At 47.2% G+C, this 20859-nt stretch overlaps 1 protein-coding gene across 1 annotated transcript in view; it reads right to left on the bottom strand.

The window, feature by feature from the left end:
• LOC147120815 (uncharacterized) overlaps positions 1–20859 on the bottom strand; it is a 139116-nt gene that overhangs the window by 30010 nt on the left and 88247 nt on the right. Inside the window, exon 2 of the mRNA XM_085977161.1 lies at positions 11975–12314. Coding sequence (XP_085833287.1) covers positions 11975–12314 — 340 coding nt within the window. The remainder of the gene's footprint in view (positions 1–11974; positions 12315–20859) is intronic.

The following is a 20859-nucleotide window of genomic DNA, read 5'->3' as shown; positions in this document are numbered from 1 at the left end:
CAGAGGAGAATTCAGACTGTGCTGTGTGCAGTTACACAGGATACATTCAGTCGGAGCTGAATTCAGACTGTGCTGTGTACAGTTACACAGGATGCATTCACTCGGAGGTGAATTCAGACTGTGCTGTGTACAGTTACACATGATGCATTCAGTTGGAGCTGAATTCAGACAGTGCTGTGTACAGTTACACAGGATACATTCACTCAGAGGTGAATTCAGACTGTGCTGTGTACAGTTACACAGGATACATTCAGTCAGAAGTGAATTCCGACTGTGCTGTGTACAGTTACACAGGATACATTCACTCGGAGGTGAATTCAGACTGCTGTGTACAGTTACACAGGATACATTCACTCGGAGGTGAATTCAGACTGTGCTGTGTACAGTTGCACAGGATACATTCAGTCGGAGGTGAATTCAGATTAGGCTGTGTACAGTTACATAGATACATAGAAGATAGGAGCAGGAGTAGGCCATTCGGCCCTTCGTGCCTGCTCCGCCATTCAATGAGATCATGGCGGAGCATACATTCACTCGGAGGTGAATTCAGACAGTGCTGTGTACAGTTACACAGGATGCATTCAGTCTGAGGTGAATTCAGACTGTGCTGTGTACAGTTACACAGGATACATTCACTCAGAGGTGAATTCAGACTGTGCTGTGTACAGTTACACAGGATACATTCAGTCAGAGCTGAATTCAGACTGTGCTGTGTACAGTTACACAGGATGCATTCACTCAGAGGTGAATTCAGACTGTGCTGTGTACAGTTACACAGGATGCATTCAGTCGGAGGTGAATTCAGACTGTGCTGTGTACAGTTGCACAGGATACATACACTCAGAGGTGAATTCAGAATGTGCTGTGTACAGTTACACAGGATGCATTCAGTCGGAGCTGAATTCAGACTGTGCTGTGTACAGTTACACAGGATACATTCACTCGGAGGTGAATTCAGACTGTGCTGTGTACAGTTACACAGGATACATTCAGTCAGAGGTGAATTCAGACTGTGCTGTGTACAGTTACACAGGATACATTCAGTCGGAGGTGAATTCAGACTGTGCTGTGTACAGTTACACAGGATACATTCACTCGGAGGTGAATTCAGACTGTGCTGTATACAGTTACACAGGATACAGTCGGTCAGAGCTGAATTCAGACTGTGCTGTGTACAGTTACACAGGATGCATTCAGTCGGAGGTGAATTCAGACTGTGCTGTGTACATTTACACAGGATACATTCAGTCGGTGGTGAATTCAGACTGTGCTGTGTACAGTTACAAAGGATACATTCAGTCAGAGGTGAATTCAGACTGTGCTGTGTACAGTTACACAGGATACATTCAGTCAGAGCTGAATTCAGACTGTGCTGTGTACAGTCACACAGGATGCATTCAGTCGGAGGTCAATTCAGACTGTGCTGTGTACAGTCACACAGGATGCATTCAGTCCGCGCTGAATTCAGACTATGCTGTGTACAGTTACACAGGATGCATTCAGTCACTGAATTCAGACTGTGCTGTGAACAGTTACACAGGATACAGTCTGTCCGAGCTGAATTCAGACTGTGCTGTGTACAGTTACACAGGAAACATTCAGCCTGAGCTGAATTCAGGCTGTGTTGTGTAAAGTTACACAGGATACATTCAGTCCGAGCTGAATTCAGACGGTGCGTGTACAGTTACACAGGATTCATTCAGTCAGAGCTGAATTCAGACTATGCTGTGTACAGTTACACAGGATGCATTCAGTCACTGAATTCAGACTGTGCTGTGAACAGTTACACAGGATACATTCTGTCGGAGCTGAATTCAGACTGTGCTGTGTACAGTTACACAGGATACATTCTGTCCGAGCTGAATTCAGACTGTGCTGTGTACAGTTACACAGGATGCATTTAGTCGCTGAATTCAGACTATGCTGTGTACAGTTACACAGGATGCATTCAGCCCAAGCCGAATTCATACGGTGCTGTGTACAGTTACACAGGATGCATTCAGTCCGAGCTGAATTCAGACTGTGCTGTGTACAGTCAAACAGGATGCATTCAGTCGGAGCTGAATTCAGACTGTGCTGTGTACAGTTACACAGGGTGCATTCAGTCGCTGAATTCAGACTGTGCTGTGTACATTCACACAGGATGCATTCAGTCGCTGAATTCAGACTATGCTGTGTGCAGTCACACATGATGCATTCAGTCGGAGCTGAATTCAGATTGTGTTGTGTACAGTTACACAGGATACATTCAGTCAGAGCTGAATTCAGACTGTGCTGTGTACAGTTACAGAGGATGCATTCAGTCACTGAATTCAGAATATGTTGTGTACAGTTACACAGGATACATTCAGTCGGAGCTAAATTCAGATGGTGCTGTGTACAGTTACACAGGATGCATTCACTCGGAGCTGCATTCAGACTGTGCTGTGTACAGTTACGCAGGATACATTCAGTTGCTGAATTCAGACTGTGTTGTGTACAGTTACACAGGGTGCATTCAGTCCGAGCTGAATTCAGACTCTGCTCTGTACAGTTACACAGGATACATTCAGCTGCTGAATTCAGACTGTGCTGTGTACAGTTACACAGGATACATTCAGTTGGAGCTGAATTCAGACTGTGCTATGTACAGTTACACAGGATGCATTCAGTCGCTGAATTCAGACTGTGCTGTGTACAGTTACACAGGATACATTCAGTCAGAGCTGAATTCAGACTATGCTATGTATAGTCACACAGGATACATTCAGTCCGAGCTGAATTCAGACAGTGCTGTGTACAATTACACAGGATGCATTCAGTCGGAGCTGAATTCAGATTATGCTGTGTACAGTTACACAGGACGCATTCAGTCGGACCTGAATTCAGACTATGCTGTGTACAGTGACACAGGATATATTCAGTCGGAGCTGAATTCAGACTGTGCTATGTACAGTTACACAGGACGCATTCAGTCAGAGCTGAATTCAGACTGTGCTGTGTACAGTTACACAGGACGCATTCAGTCAGAGCTGAATTCGGACTGTGCTGTGTACAGTTACACAGGATGCATTCAGTCGGAGCTGAATTCAGACTCTGCTGTGTACAGTTGCACAGGATGCATTCAGTCGGAGCTGAATTCAGACTGTGCTGTGTACAGTTACACAGGATACATTCAGTCGCTGAATTCAGACTGTGCTGTGTACAGTTACACAGGATACATTCAGTCGCTGAATTCAGACTGTGCTGTTTACAGTTACACAGGATACATTCAGTTGGAGCTGAATTCAGACTGTGCTGTGTACAGTTACACAGGATACATTCAGTCGGAGCTGAATTCAGACTGTGCTGTGTACAGTTACACAGGATGCAACCAGTCGCTGAATTCAGACTATGCTGTGTACAGTTACACAGGACGCATTCGGTCGGAGCTGAATTCAGACTATGCTGTGTACAGTTACACAGGATACATTCAGTCACTGAATTCAGACTGTGCTGTGTACAGTTACACAGGCTGCATTCAGTCAGAGCTGAATTCAGACTGTGCTGTGCACAGTTACACAGGATACATTCAGTTACTGAATTCAGACTGTGCTGTGTACAGTTACGCAGGATACATTCAGATGGAGCTGAATTCAGACTATGCTGTGTACAGTTACACAGGATACATTCAGTCGGGGCTGAATTCAGATTGTGCTGTGTACAGTTACACAGGATACATTCAGTCACTGAATTCAGACTGTGCTGTGTACAGTTACACAGGATACATTCAGTCACTGAATTCAGACTGTGCTGTGTACAGTTACACAGGATACATTCAGTCGGAGCTGAATTCAGACTGTGCTGTATACAGTTACACAGGATGCATTCAGTCGGAGCTGAATTCAGACTATGCTGTGTACAGTTACACAGGATGCATTCACTCGGAGCTGAATTCAGACTGTGCTGTGTACAGTTACAAAGGATACATTCAGTCCGAGCTGAATTCAGACTGTGCTGTGTACAGTTACACGGGATACAGTCAGTCCGAGCTGAATTCAGACTATGTTGTGTACAGTTACACAGGATACATTCAGTCACTGAATTCAGACTGTGCTGTGTTCAGTTACACAGGATACATTCAGTCGGAGCTGAATTCAGATTGTGCTGTGTTCAGTTACACGCGATACATTCAGTCACTGAATTCAGACTGTGCTGTGTACAGTTACACAGGATGCATTCAGTCCGAGGTGAATTCAGACTGTGCTGTGTACAGTTACACAGGATGCATTCACTCAGAGCTGAATTCAGACTATGCTGTGTACTGTTACACAGGATGCATTCACTCAGAGCTGAATTCAGACTGTGCTGTGTACAGTTACACAGGATGCATTCAGTCAGAGCTGAATTCAGACTGTGCTGTGTACAGTTACACAGGATGCATTCAATCGGAGCTGAATTCAGACTATGCTGTGTACAGTTACACAGGATACATTCAGTCGAATCTGAATTCAGACTGTGCTGTGTACAGTTACACAGGATACATTCAGTCACTGAATTCAGACTATGCTGTGTACAGTTACACAGGATACATTCAGTCACTGAATTCAGACTGTGCTGTGTACAGTTACACAGGATGCATTCAGTCAGAGCTGAATTCAGACTGTGCTGTGTACAGTTACACAGGATACATTCAGTTGCTGATTTCAGACTATGCTGTGTACAGTTACACAGGATACATTCGGTCACTGAATTCAGACTGTGCTGTGTACAGTTACACAGGATGCATTCAGTCGGAGCTGAATTCAGACTGTGCTGTGTACAGTTACACAGGATACATTCAGTTGCTGATTTCAGACTATGCTGTGTACAGTTACACAGGATACATTCGGTCACTGAATTCAGACTGTGCTGTGTACAGTTACACAGGATACATTCAGTCGAAGCTGAATTCAGACTGTGCCATGTACAGTTACACAGGATGCATTCAGACGCTGAATTGTTGGAATTTCTTTCAGATTCTAGCAGTCGGTTGTTTTCAGAATTATTTTAAGAAATGCCGGATGAAAAGTTTCACAAACTAAATTCTGGCAAATTTTATATTAAACATGTTTTGAACAGCGAGGTTGTATGAACGTGTGTCTCCAAAACAGAGACAGAGATGGAGTGAAATGACAAGGGTTAAGTTACGAGCAGGGATTACACAAATTAACGTGTATTCTCTGGAATTTAGAAGGTTAAGGGGTGATCTGATCGAAGTTTTCAGGATATTAAGGGGAACTGATAGGGTAGATAGAGAGAAACTATTTCCGCTGGCTGGGGATTCTAGGACTAGGGGGCAGAGTGTAGATTTTTAAATAAAACCTGTACAATAACAAAATGCTGGAAGCCTGTTTGGTCCAGTGGTAAGGGTATGATACAGTTAAACCTTGAAGCACAGACACACCTGTGAGTTTTAATTTAGCTTTGGAAAAGACATTTACTTTGGACAATGACCGTCTCGATCGGTGATTTAATGGTGACTAGGTGATTTAACTTTGGACGATGAGACTTTGGCCTAGAAATTCATTAAGGCGCTGCCAGCTTTGCGCCCAGTTAACGCCTAAAGAGTGATTTTGCGGCAAAAATGAGGTTGCGCAGATATTCAGCGCAGCGGTATTGGCGGCGGTAGCCGTTCGCGCTGCGCTGGCACCGATGACGTCATCGGTGTGCGCAGTGCCCCGGAACCGCCCCGAAACCGGCCCGATCCCCATACTTAGTTGCGGCCGCCTCCTCCGAAGCGGCCGCAAACAGCGACCAGAGAACGGGGCCGTGCTGAATCCTTAGTGGGGCGCTTTAAAGGGGGAGGTGCGGCCGGCCGCTTTTTCGGCGGCCGCCTGCCTGCACCTCCTTCCCCGGCCTCCTCCACACACACCCCCCCCCCCCGCCGGCATTGCCGGCTGGTTTGCGGGAGCCCGGCACTTCTCCGTTGTGCCGGGCTCTTTTGCCGGCACTCACGATCGGGGCTCCGGCCGTTGCAGGCACCTCCCCCTTAAGAGAGGGAGGAAGGCCTGCAGTACCGCAGCCTGCCGCACCGCAGTGGCTGGCGCAGCGGCGCCAAGAGCGCTGATATTCAGTGTCAGCGCCCCAAGCGGAGGCGGGCACACCCTGGTATAGCGCCCGGTTCTGAATTGGGGCGCTAACAATGAATATCTGCCGATTGCTATAGGCTTCCCGCCCAGCGCTAACTTCTGGGCGCTAGCCAGCTGGCGGGGCCATAGTGAATTTCTAGGCCTTCGTGTTTTAATGGGTTTCGATGGATCTTCAATGGATAAGACAACGATGTCAGTTGCGCTGGAACAATGGACTTCCTGGCCTCAATGGAAAACACTTTAACCTTGGGCAAAACACATCAGCAGTAAGACTAAAGCACTTTAAATATGTACCACGGGGGGTGGGGGGGTGCAGGCGGGGGGGGACAAGATAAGGAATTATCTTCCATCCCTCAGCCCTGTACACATCCTGTGATTTGGATTACTAGGTGTGTATTGGAAAACAAGAGTTGGGGGAAGACCCAGACTCGAAAAGGCGTGACGGAAGAGCTGTATAAAGGATCTCTCTCTCTCTCTCTCTCTCTCTCTGACTACAGCAACTGCCAGGTGTAAGAAGGAAGGCAAGACGGTCATCTCCAGCCCCCAGCCTGCAATCGACGTCGGCCACGACCAGCGGGCGGGCGATTGTAAGTATCTGTTGCCTCTACAAGGGGTTTGCGCTGTGTAGGCAGCTGCAGTCAGATAAAGGAGGACGGGGACAGGTCATCTCCGGTCCAGGCCTACAATCCACACCGGTAACGACCGGCCGGATGGGCGATTGTAAGTTTCAGCCCAATCTCAACAGGTTTTTGTCTGTGTTTTGTTGGTTTTAATAAACTAACAGTTTTGGGTTGAACCTAAACCTTTGTGTCGTCGACCATTTTGTTCCTGTAAAACCCAGAGTCAAAGAACCCTCGTAAGGACGAGGAAACCAAACACCTTACAATAGTCTAAAAATTAGAGCCAGACCTTTCAGGAGTGAAATTAGGAAACACTTCTACACACAAAGGGTGGTAGAAGTTTGGAACTCTCTTCTACAAACGGCAATTGATGCTAGATTAATTGTTAATTTTAAATTGGAGATTGATAGCTTTTAGTAAACCAAAGGTATTAAGGGATATGGGCCAAAGGTGGGTATATGGAGTTAGGTCGCAGATCAGCCATGATCTCATTGAATGGCGGAACATTGAGGGGCCTGTGAGTGCACTGATTACACACCTATTGTAGCTGTTGTTTCATGAATGTTTCAGAAAGTGCATAAAGCCCGGGCAAACTCTGAGTGAAAACAGAGTTTGGAGAGGACAGGATAGTGCAGGAAATAAAGAAAGACCCAGTAATATTGGTTCTCTGTCCCAAAGGAAAGGTTCGAGGAACTTGCTCAGGGGCGGGGTGGGTATGCATTGCCTCCTTGCAGTCAGATGCAAGAAATGGAGGTAACACCAGCAGGATTGCATCATCTGCTGAGATTCCCCCTGCTCCCTCTGCCTGTGCTCCCAATGTAGTGGATGCCAGCAAGTCGAGGCTATTTGGTACTTTGGAGTGCTGTCAGGGGGGCCAACAGGAGTGTTCCAGATGGGGTCATGACCAGGAACATTCCCACATGAAATCAGCCACCTTATAAAAGGAGCTGATTTGAGGCTTTTACTGAAGTTACTGCTGAAGCTAGCAGTTTCTTCACAAGCACCATATTCTCTGCACACACATCCATACAGTTAGCGGGCACCCAAAGGGTGCTGATACTGCCACAGGTGCCTGCTGGTAATATGTCCTTTGCCTAAGCCCAGGATCTCCAGCGGAGGCAGGCTCGCAGGTCAATGCTGTGTTAGGTACGTGTTGTGTCCTTCAATAATCAGACAACAGACTGCAGGGAACGGTACAACAGGTGTTTACTCAACGTGATTCAAACTGCAACTGAAACAACAGATTACTACTCAGCGTTATATAGGGATGTGACCACTGCCGGTACTACAGTATACATGAGCTGTAGAAAGTAGTTCCCCCCCTTAAAGGTACATACATTACAATTCCTCCCCTTTTAGATTAACATTACCATAACACTCATTTAACAATTAAATATCAAACTAATTACAATTAACACTTTTAACATGCAACATTAGCTGAAAATAGTCTATTTATAAATTCAGTCTTTGGGGAGGCTTCCTGATCCTTTCTGGATAGCGCCTTTCCCGAGTGTCTTGCTCTTGGTGCGGAGGCGATTCTGGCCCCCTGTCATCGGTTGGTTCATCAGCTTCCGATGCCACTGTTTCTGGGGTAGATGCTACCTGTACGTCGGGTTCATCACCAGGTACGTATGGGCGAGGCATGGGGTTGACTTGTTCCTGTGACTCTAGGATCTGGTCAGCATGGCGTCTCACGATGCTCTCCCCAACGTCCACTGTGTACATTAGTGGGCCCTGCCGTGTGCATATCGTTCCTGGCTGCCATTTTTCTGTTCGGTAGTCGCGGGCCAAGACTGGTTGCCCTCCATTGAAGCTCCTTGTTGGCTTCTCATGGATGTGCTGGAACTGCTTACTCTCAACATCTCTTCGTACGTTTGGTCTGAGCAAATCCAGGCGAGATCTTAACCTTCGGTTAAAGAACATCATGGCTGGGGCCTGGTTGGTGACTGCATGTGTCGCATTCCGGTAGGCGAACAGAAAATTGTCCACCTTGTGCTGCAGCGGAATGTTGTCATTGTACATAGCCTTTATTGCCTTCTTAAAGGTTTGTACGAACCTCTCAGCCAATCCATTTGTGGCTGGATGATACGGGGCGGATGTGTAATGCCTTATCCCATTCTTTTTCAAGAACCTCTGGAACTCTTCGGACACAAACTGTGGTCCGTTGTCGGAGCAAATCTGTTCTGGCAAGCCATTCCTGGCAAAAATGGTCCGTAGGACTGCAGTAGTTTTCTCCGTGGTGGTGGAGGACATTTTGATGACCTCAGGCCATTTCGAGTGTGCATCCACGGCTATTAAAAACATTGAGTCCATGAATGGACCAGCAAAATCAATATGCACCCGTTGCCATGGAGATGAGGGCCACTCCCATGGGTGTAGAGGGGCCTGTGGTGGTGCATTTTGGACTTTCTGGCATCCTGAGCAGCTCTTGGTCAGGTCCTCGATTTGTTTATCGATTCCCGGCCACCACACGTAAGCCCTGGCTAGGCTTTCCATTTTTACCCCTCCCAGATGACACTCATGAAGCTCATTGAGCACTCTATCCCTTAACTTGGGTGGAATTACCACTCGGGATCCACACATCAAGGTCCCCAGGCACACTGACAGCTGTTCTCTCCTTGTCAAGAATGCCGGCAACAGTGAGTCGCCATATGCTGGCCATCCCTTCACCGTCAAATCATATACCCGAGACAGTGTCGGGTCATTTCGGGTTTCCTTTTCGATACAAGCGTTAGTTACCAGTAGGTATTCAACTATAGTCGACTGGAATATTTCGACAGGATCCACTGCTGGTGCTTCCTCCGCAGTAGGCAGTGGCAGGCATGATAGCCCATCAGCATTTCCATGCTGTTTCGTGCCCTTATATTCAATCTGATAGTGGTGTGCCCCTAGAAAATGTGACCATCTTTGTAGTCGTTGCGCAGTCATCACCGGAACGCCCTTCTTCAGATTAAAAATGGAGACAAGAGGCTGTTGATCAGTCAGCAAGGTGAATTTCTGCCCGTGCAGATAGTGATTGAACTTTTTCACTCCCCACACTAGGCTGAGGGCCTCCCTGTCAATCTGGGTGTAGTTACACTCGGCTGAGGTTAGTGATCGTGACGCAAAGGCTATTGGCCTCTCTGAGCCGTCCGAGAATTTGTGCGACAGCACCGCTCCAATGCCGTAGGGTGACACATCACATGCCAACCGAGTTGGTAATGCTGGGTTGTAATGGGTCAATACCTCTTTCGATGTGATTAGTGTTTTGCTCTTCTGGAAAGCTCGTCTACATTCGTCACTCCACTTCCATGGCACCCCAGTTTGCAGTAGGGTGTTCAGTGGGTGTAGTATTGTAGACAAATTTGGCAAGAACTTATGGTAGTAGTTTACCAGCCCGAGGAACGACCTCAGTTGTGACACATTTTCCGGTGCTGGAGCCTTGACTACTGCCTCAATCTTCTCTGGGGACTTATGTAACCCCTCTTTATCGATAACGTGGCCACAATACGAGACCTGTTTTCTAAAAAACAGCAGCGGTGTGGGGTTTAAGTGGTCCTGTAGGATTGACACTATGTTTTCAAAATCCTTTTCTACTGGCTTCTCTGTGGTTACTAGGTTTCGTAGTGAGCCATACGTTTTTGCACCCATTGAATTCAACAATACCAGCGCTTTCTTGTCATCTGGCGCTTCATTCGCCTTGCAGTATACTTCTATGCGTTCGACATATGTCGTCCAATCTTCGACTTCATTGTCGAACGCTGTGATACTGCCACTCTTCGGCATTTTTGGGTGTGGTTAGACTGGCTTAAAATGGCGTCTCCCGCGCTTTCCTTTCTTCCCTGCTGCGGCTTAAAATGGCATCTCCTGCGCTGCTGCCAACGCTGCTCTCGGCGGTCCTCGTGGCAAATGGCGACGCCCTGTGGGTTTCGTGCGCTGCTCCTGCGCTGCTGCCAACGCCGCTCTCTGCGGTCCTCATGGCAATGGCAGCGTCTCGCGTTTTCCTGCGCGCCTCTCTCCCCCGTTGACGCTGCTCGGCCCTTGAACACCGGCTGAGCTCTGCTCTCTCTCGTCTCTCTCCCCTGTTGACACCGCTCGGTCCTGAACACCGGCTGCGCCCTGTGCGCTCTGCCCTCTCTCTCTCCCCCGTCGACGTTGCTTGGCCTTTTTCTGTGCTGCTCGGTCGGGCTCTAGCCCGCCGCTGTCCGGGAAGGGTCTGCGCAGTACCTGTTGCCAGCCCGTTTCGCTGGACCACCGTGACTGGAAAGCCAAGCCTGGCTCTCGACAGCCTCCCCTGCGATGCCCAAATCTCCGCTGGATGACTGGGCAGTTGCCCGTGGTCGACGCCCGTGCTTCTGGACTCGACCTTCTTCCACTGTTCTCCAGGAGCGAATCCCTGGGAGGTGATGCAGAGTTGCAGGTAGGTTCGAATCTGCCTCGTCGCCAATGTTATGTCCGTGTATCTTAATGTTGTGTCCTTCAATAATCAGGCAACAGACTGCAGGGAACGATTCTACAGGTGTTTACTCAACGTGGTTCAAACTGCAACTGAAACAACAGATTACTACTCAGCGTTATATACATGTGTGGTCACTGCCGGTACTACAGTATACATGAGCTGTAGAAAGTAGTTCCCCCCCTTAAAGGTACATACATTACATGGTGGGCCGCAATCTCCACTCAGCCACAGTTTGACAGCAGAGCCGTATTGCAGATTTTCAGCCCCATTCTTTCCTCATTAGAGTTTCAGTTTTCAAAATCAAATGAGGTCAATTTTGAAGCAAACAGCCTCTAATTATCATCGAGTTACGTTGACAGTTGAAAAATGGCAATGTGACATCTGTGAGGCAGTTGGAGGGGAATATGTGTGAGAGAGAGAGGAGAGAGAGAGAGTACAAAGCCGTATGCTTTATCAGTGTCCCTGCCATTAGACCCAAACCCACCCCTCCAACACTGTCGCATGGTGGCTGCAAGCCACACTGTAGCACCCTCAGCCCTGCAACCTTTACCATGCAGACCAGAACTATAATGGGAACACCAGCCCCTCCAATGTTTGATCCAGGTCACACATTATCCTGACATATATTGCAGATCCTTTATCAACACTGAGGCAGAGTTGTGGAATTCTCTACCCGACTCCACTGTGGGAGCACCCTCATCACAAGGACTGCAGTGGATCAAGGAGAAGGCCCACCACCGCCTGCTCAGGACAGCTAGGGGTGGGTAATACCTGAGGCCACGTCAGCATCGTCCGGATCCTGAGAACAAATTTAAAAAATGTACTTACTGGCTACATTCAGCTGGGTTCCACTCCCGTACACATCTGACCATATGTTACAATAATAGACAGTTGCATCTTCGAGTCGAACGTGTCTGATTGTTAGAGTGACTACTTTCCCGGCGATGTCTTTGGTAGATTGAAAATAGCCCGTTAAATCGTCGTTCATCTCCACAGAGTTATCAGCACGGTGTGTTACAAACCGCTGGAATCCCCCTGGACTGCGGCGATACCAATGTAAGTCAGTAGCTGTCAAGTCGACATACTGCAAGGTGCACTGCAACTGGGCAGTGTGACCCTCTCGGACAGCATTCACCTCCGGCTGAGTAAGTTTGGGGAAACTGTCACCTTTAAGGGAAGAGAATAGCAAAAAACTCACAATCAGTCTGCGGGTTGCATCACGGCCTGAGTGTTGAAAGGGGTGATCGAGGCAGCATTGATTCAGTATTTAATAGAGAGGTGTCCACTTCACTGCTGTGTAAAATAAAGGAATTGAGGATCTGGAAGTAAACTAGAGATTCGCTGTAGAATAATATTCCAGTGAACAACAGTCAATGTGGATTCAGAAGGGGAAGATCCTGTCTGATCAACTTCCTCGACTTCTTTGAGGAAGCGTTATCCCAAGTGCATTGTGATAAGTCCTAGGATGTGGTGTCATTAGATTTCCAAAAGGCATCTGACAAAGTTCCCCACGAAAGGTTACTAGTTACACTGTGGGGCTTCAAAGTTCGAGTTGAGTATCAATCCGAAATTGGGTAAATGGTGGAAAACAACAAATCCTTGTTGGGATTATGTTGGCGGAATTAGTGCTGGGACCACTTCTGCTTCAGATTTATGTCAATCAGAAACACAATGCAAAGTGATCAAATTTGCAGGTTACACTTAGCTGGAAGTGAGAGTGGAATTGGAGGAGACAGCCCAGGAATTACAGATTCAGTTTGTCAAAATGTTTAAGTTGGCAGAACAACTGCAGATGAAATTTAATGCAGACAAGTGTAAAGTGGTTGACAGAGGAAGGAGTTAAAGGAAAAAGAAATGCTTGAATTTATAAAACACTTTTCACAATCTCAGGACATCCCAAGGCATTTTACAGCCAATAAAGTACCTTTTTGAAGTGGAGTCACTGTTGTAATGCAGGAAACGCGGCGGCCAATTGGCGCACAGCAAGCTCCAAAGAACAGCGATGTGATAATGACCAGAACATTTGTTTTAGTGAGTTGGTTTAGTCAGTTGGTTTCGTCAGTTGGTTTAGTCAGTTGGTTTAGTGAGTCGAATGACGCCTGGGATGTATTACACCAACCGAAGAGAGTAGATGGGGCCTCGGTTCAAAGTCACATCCGAAAGACAGCCTCTCCCACAGTGCGGTGCTCCCTCAGTACTGCCCCTCCAACAGTGCAGCGCTCCCTCAGTACTGCCCCTCCAACAGTGCAGCGCTCCCTCAGTACTGTCCCTCCGACAGTGCAGCGCTCCCTCAGTACTGCCCCTCCCACAGTGCGGCGCTCCCTCAGTACTGCCCCTCCAACAGTGCGGCGCTCCCTCAGTACTGCCCCTCCGACAGTGCGGTGCTCCCTCAGTACTGCCCTCCGACAGTGCGGCGCTCCCTCAGTACTGCCCCTCCGACAGTGCAGGGCTCCCTCAGTACTGCCCCTCCAACAGTGCAGCGCTCCCTCAGTACTGTCCCTCCGACAGTGCAGCGCTCCCTCAGTACTGCCAATCCCACAGTGCAGCGCTCCCTCAGTACTGCCCCTCCGACAATGCAGCACTCCCTCAGTACTGCCCCTCTGACAGTGCGGTGTTCCCTCAGTACTGCCCCTCCCTCAGTGCAGCGCTCCCTCAGTACTGCCCCTCCGACAGTGCAGCACTCCCTCACTACTGCCCCTCTGACAGTGCGGCGCTCCCTCAGTACTGCCCCTCCCATATTGCAGCGCTCCCTCAGTACTGCCCCTCTGACAGTGCAGCGCTCCCTCAGTACTGTCCCTCCGAAAGTGCGGTGCTCCCTCAGTATTGCCCCTCCTAGAGTGCAGCACTCCCTCAGTATTGCCCCTCCTGCAGTGCAGCGCTCCCTCAGTACTGCCCCTCCGACAGTGCAGCGCTCCCTCAGTACTGCCCCTCCGACAGTGCAGCAGTCCCTCAGTACTGCCGCTCCTACAGTGCAGCGCTCCCTCAGTACTGCCCCTCTGACAATGCAGCGCTCCTTCAGTACTGACCCTCCGACAGTGCAGTGCTTCCTCAGTACCGCCCCTCCATCAGTGCAGCGCTCCCTCAGTACTGCCCCTCCGACAGTGCGGCGCTCCGTCAGCACTGACCCTCCGACAGTGCAGCACTCCCTCAGTACTGACCTTCCAACAGTGCAGCGCTCCTTCTGTACTGACCCTCCGACAGTACAGCACTCCCTCAGTACTGACTGTCCGACAGTGCAGCGCTCCCTCAGTACTGACCTTCCAACAGTGCAGCGCTCCTTCTGTACTGACCCTCCGACAGTGCAGCACTCCCTCAGTACTGACCGTCCGACAGTGCAGCGCTCCCTCAGTACTGCCCCTCCGACAGTGTAGCGCTCCGTCAGTACTGCCCCTCCGACAGTGCAGCACTCCCTCAGTACTGCCCCTCCGACAGTGCAGCGCTCCCTCAGTACTGCCCCTCCGACAGTGCAGCGCTCCCTCAGTACTGACCCTCTGACAGTGCAGCGCTCCCTCAGTACTGCCCCTCCGACAGTGCGGCACTCACTCAGTACTGCCCCACAGACAGTGCTGCACTCCCTCAGTACTGCCCCTCTGACAGTGCATCACTATCTCAGTACTGCCCCTCTGACAGTGCAGCCCTCCCTCAGTACTGCCCCTCCGACAGTGCAGTGCTCCCTCAGTACTGACCCTCCGACAGTGCAGCACTCCCTCAGTACTGACCGTCCGATAGTGCACGCTCACTCATTACTGCCCCTCCGACAGGGGACACTCCCTCAGTATTGCACTGGGAGTGTCAGTGTAGATTTTCTGCTCTTGCTCTGGAGTGTGACTTGAATTCACAACCTGTTGTCTTAGAGGTGAAACATAGAAACATAGAAGATAGGAGCAGGAGTAGGCCATTCGGCCCTTCGAGCCTGTCCGCCATTTAATGAGATCATGACTGATCATCCAAATTCAGTACCCTGTCCCTGCTTTCTCCCCATATCCCTTGATCCCTTTAGCCTTAAGAAATATATACAACTCGTTCTTGAATATATTTAATGAATTGGCCTCAACTGCCTTCTGTGGTGGAGAATTCCACAGGTTCACCACTCTCTGGGTGAAGAAATTCCTCCTCATCTCTGTCCTAAATGGCTTACCCCTTATCCTTAGACTGTGACCCCTGGTTCTGGACTCCCCCGCCATCGGGAACATTCTTCCTGCATCTACTCTGTCCAGTCCTGTTAGAATTTTATAAGTTTCGATGAGATCCCCTCTCATTTTTCTAAACTCCAGTGAGTATAAGCCCAATCGACCCAATCTCTCCTCATACTTCATTCCTGCCATCCCAGGTATCAGTCTGGTGAATCTTCGCTGCACTCCCTCCAATCCTTCCTCAGATAAGGCGACCAAAACTGCACACAATACTCAAGATGTGGTCTCACCAAGGCCCTGTACAACTGCAGCAAGACATCCTTGTTCCTGTACTCGAATCCTCTCACTATGAAAGCCAACATACCATTTGCCTTCTTAACCGCCTGCTGCACCTGCATGCTTACCTTCAGCGACTGGTGCACAAGGACACCCAGGTCTCATTGCACTTCCCCTTTTCCCAATCTATTGCCATGAAGATAATAATCTGTCTTCCTGTCTTTGCCACTAAAGTGGATAATCTTGCATTTATCCACATTGTACTGCAGCTGCCATGCATCTGCCCAATCACCCAACCTGCTCAAATCATACTGGAGTTTCTCTGCATCCTCCTCACAGCACACACACCTACCCAGCTTTGTGTCATCTGCAAACTTGGAGATATTACATCTAGTTCCCTCGTCTAGATCATTAATATATATTGTGAATAGCTGGGGTCCTAGCAGCGATCCCTGCGGTACCCCACTAGTCACTGCCTTCCACTCGGAAAAAGACCCGGTTATTCCAACTCTTTGCTTCCTGTCTGCCAACCAGTTCTCTATCCAAGTCAGTACCTTGCCCCCAATCCCATGTGCCTTAACTTTACACGCTAATCTCTTATGTGGGACCTTATCAAAAGCCTTCTGAAAGTCCAAATACACCACATCCACTGGTTCTCCCTTATCGATTCTACCAGTTACATCCTCAAAAATTTCCAGTAGATTAGTCAAGCATGATTTACCTTTTGTAAATCCATGTTGACTTTGTCCGATCCTGTCATTGTTTTCCAAGTGCTCTGCTATTACATCTTTTATAATAGACTCTAGCATTTTCCCCACGACCGATGTCAGGCTTAGTGGTCTTAAATTCCCCGTTATCTCTCGACCACATTTTTTAAATAGTGGGGTTACATTAGCTACACTTCAATCCATAGGAATTTTTCCAGAGACCATAGAATTTTGGAAAATGACCAGCAATGCATCTACTATTTCTATGTTATCTGACAGGTTGCCAGTACAGTCAGTGTGAAAATTCCAGTGTTATCTGACAGGTTGCCAGTACAGTCAGTGTGAAAATTCCAGTGTTATCTAACAGGTTCCCGGTACAGTCAGTGTGAATATTCCAGTGTTATCTAACAGGTTCCCAGTACAGTCAGTGTGATTATTCCAGTGCTATCTAACCAGTTCCCAGTACAGTCAGTGTGAATATTCCAGTGTTATCTAACAGGTTCCCAGTACAGTAAGTTTGAATATTCCAGTGTTATCTAACAGGTTCCCAGTAAGGTCAGTGCGAATATTCCAGTGTTATCTAACAGGTTCCCAGTACAGTCAGTGTGAATATTCCAGTGTTATCTAACAGGTTCCCAGTACAGTCAGTGTGAATATTCCAGTGTTACCTAACAGGTTCCCAGTACAGTCAGTGTTAATATTCCAGTGTTATCTAACAGGTTCCCGGTACAGTCAGTGTGAATATTCCAGTGTTATCTAACAGGTTCCCGGTACAGTCAGTGTGAATATTCCAGTGTTATCTAACAGGTTCCCGGTGCAGTCACTGTGAATATTCCAGTGTTATCTAACAGGTTCCCAGTACAGTCAGTGTGAATATTCCAGTGTTATCTAACAGGTTCCCGGTACAGTCAGTGTGAATATTCCAGTGTTATCTAACAGATTCCCGGTACAGTCAGTGTGAATATTCCAGTGTTATCTAACAGGTTCCCAGTACAGTCAGTGTGAATATTCCAGCGTTATCTAACAGCTTCCCAGTACAGTCAGTGTGAATATTCCAGTGTTATCTAACAGGTTCCCAGGACAGTCAGTGTGAATATTCCAGTGTTATCTAACAGGTTCCCGGTACAGTCAGTGTGAATATTCCAGTGTTATCTAACAGGTACCCAGTACAGTCAGTGTGAATATTACAGTGTTATCTAACAGGTACCCAGCACAGTCAGTGTGAATATCCAGTATTATCTAATACGTTCCCAGTAGAGCCAGTGTGAATATTCCAGTGTTATCTAACAGGTTCCCGGTACAGTCAGTTTGAATATTCCAGTGTTATCTAACAGGTTCCCAGTACAGTCAGTGTGAATATTCCAGTGTTGTCTAACAGGTTCCCAGTACAGTCAGTGTGAATATTCCAGTGTTATCTAACAGGTTCCCAGTACAGTCAGAGTGAATATTCCAGTGTTATCTAACAGGTTCCCGAAACAGTCAATGTGAATATTCCAGTGTTATCTAACAGGTTCCCAGTACAGTCATTGTGATTATTCCAGTGTTATCTAATACGTTCCCAGTAAAGCCAGTGTGAATATTCCAGTGTTATCTAACAGGTTCACAGTACAGTCAGTGTGAATACTCCAGTGTTATCGAACAGGTTCCCGGTACAGTCAGTGTGAATATTCCAGTGTTATCTAACAGGTTCCCAAAACAGTCAGTGTGAATATTCCAGTGTTACCAAACAGGTACCCAGTACAGTCAGTGTGAATATTCCAGTGTTATCTAACAGGTTCCTGGTACAGTCAGTGTGAATATCCCAGTGTTATCTAATAGGTTCCCAGTAGAGTCAGTGTGAATATTCCAGTGTTATCTAACAGGTTCCCAGTACACTCAGTGTGAATATTCCAGTGTTATCTAACAGGTTCCCAAAACAGTCAGTGGGAATATTCCACTGTTATCAAACAGTTTCCCGGTACAGTCAGTGTGAATATTCCAGTGTTATCCAACAGGTTCCCAAAACAGTCAGTGTGAATATTCCAGTGTTACCTAACAGGTACCCAGTACAGTCAATGTGAATATTCCAGTGTTATCTAACAGGTTCCCAGTACAGTCAGTGTGAATATTCCACTGTTACCTAACAGGTTCCCAGTACAGTCAGTGTGAATATTCCAGTGTTATCTAACAGGTTCCCAGTACAGTCAGTGTTAATATTCGGTTTTGTCTAACAGGTTCCCGGTACAGTCAGTGCGAATATTCCAGTGTTATCTAACAGGTTCCCAGTGCAGTCAGTGTGAATATTCCAGTGTTATCTAACAGGTTCCCGGTACAGTCAGTGTTAATATTCCGGTGTTGTCTAACAGGTTCCCGGTACAGTCAGTGCGAATATTCCAGTGTTATCGAACAGGTTCCTAGTACAGTCAGTGTGAATATTCCAGTTTTATCTAATAGGTTCCCAGTACAGTCAGTGTGAATATTCCAGTGTTATCTAAGAGGCTCCCAGTAGAGTCAGTGTGAATATTCCAGTTTTATCCAATAGGTTCCCAGTACAGTCAGTGTGAATGTTCCAGTGTTTTCTAACAGGTTCCTGGTACAGTCAGTGTGTAAATTCCAGTATTGTCTAACAGGTTCCCGGTACAGTCAGTGTGAATATTCCAGTATTATCTAACAGGTTCCCAGTACAGTCAGTGTGAAAATTCCAGTGTTATCTAACAGGTTCCCAGTACAGTCAGTGTGATTATTCCAGTGCTATCTAACCAGTTCCCAGTACAGTCAGTGTGAATATTCCAGTGTTATCTAACAGGTGCCCAGTACAGTAAGTTTGAATATTCCAGTGTTATCTAACAGGTTCCCAGTAAGGTCAGTGTGAATATTCCAGTGTTATCTAACAGGTTCCCGGTACAGTCAGCGTGAATATTCCAGTGTTATCTAACAGGTTCCCAGTACAGTCAGTGTGAATATTCCAGTGTTATCTAACAGGTTCCCAGTACAGTCAGTGTGAATATTCCAGTGTTACCTAACAGGTTCCCAGTACAGTCAGTGTTAATATTCCAGTGTTATCTAACAGGTTCCCGGTACAGTCAGTGTGAATATTCCAGTGTTATCTAACAGGTTCCCGGTACAGTCAGTGTGAATATTCCAGTGTTATCTAACAGGTTCCCGGTACAGTCAGTGTGAATATTCCAGTGTTATCTAACAGGTTCCCGGTACAGTCAGTGTGAATATTCCAGTGCTTTCTAACAGGTTCCCGGTACAGTCAGTGTGAATATTCCAGTGTTATCTAACAGATTCCCGGTACAGTCAGTGTGAATATTCCAGTGTTATCTAACAGGTTCCCAGTACAGTCAGTGTGAATATTCCAGCGTTATCTAACAGGTTCCCAGTACAGTCAGTGTGAATATTCCAGTGTTATCTAACAGGTTCCCAGGACAGTCAGTGTGAATATTCCAGTGTTATCTAACAGGTTCCCGGTACAGTCAGTGTGAATATTCCAGTGTTATCTAACAGGTTCCCAGTACAGTCAGAGTGAATATTCCAGTGTTATCTAACAGGTTCCCGGAACAGCCAGTGTTAATATTCCAGTGTTATCTAACAGATTCCCAGTACAGTCATTGTGAATATTCCAGTGTTATCTATTTCGTTCCCAGTACAGTCAGTGTGAATATTCCAGTGTTATCTAACAGGTTCCCAGTACAGTCAGTGCGAATACTCCAGTGTTATCGAACAGGTTCCCGGTACAGTCAGTGTGAATATTCCAGTATTATCTAACAGGTTCCCAAAACAGTCAGTGTGAATATTCCAGTGTTACCAAACAGGTACCCAGTACAGTCAGTGTGAATATTCCAGTGTTATCTAACAGGTTCCGGGTACAGTCAGTGTGAATATCCCAGTGTTATCTAACAGGTTCCCAGTACAGTCAGTGTGAATATTCCAGTGTTATCTAACAGGTTCCCAGTACAGTCAGTGTGAATATTCCAGTGTTACCTAACAGGTTCCCAGTACAGTCAGTGTTAATATTCCAGTGTTATCTAACAGGTTCCCGGTACAGTCAGTGTGAATATTCCAGTGTTATCTAACAGGTTCCCGGTACAGTCAGTGTGAATATTCCAGTGTTATCTAACAGGTTCCCGGTACAGTCAGTGTGAATATTCCAGTGTTATCTAACAGGTTCCCGGTACAGTCAGTGTGAATATTCCAGTGTTATCAAACAGGTTCCCGGTACAGTCAGTGTGAATATTCCAGTGTTATCTAACAGATTCCCGGTACAGTCAGTGTGAATATTCCAGTGTTATCTAACAGGTTCCCAGTACAGTCAGTGTGAATATTCCAGCGTTATCTAACAGGTTCCCAGTACAGTCAGTGTGAATATTCCAGTGTTATCTAACAGGTTCCCAGGACAGTCAGTGTGAATATTCCAGTGTTATCTAACAGGTTCCCAGTACAGTCAGTGTGAATATTCCAGTGTTATCTAACAGGTACCCAGTACAGTCAGTGTGAATATTCCAGTGTTATCTAACAGGTTCCCAGTACAGTCAGAGTGAATATTCCAGTGTTATCGAACAGGTTCCCGGAACAGCCAGTGTTAATATTCCAGTGTTATCTAACAGGTTCCCA

The sequence above is a fragment of the Somniosus microcephalus genome, chromosome 3 (assembly GCF_052327205.1).
Source record: "Somniosus microcephalus isolate GS21.2 chromosome 3, FLI_Smic_1.0, whole genome shotgun sequence".
Lineage (NCBI taxonomy): Eukaryota > Metazoa > Chordata > Chondrichthyes > Squaliformes > Somniosidae > Somniosus > Somniosus microcephalus.
This window is presented reverse-complemented; position numbering and strand designations above follow the sequence as displayed.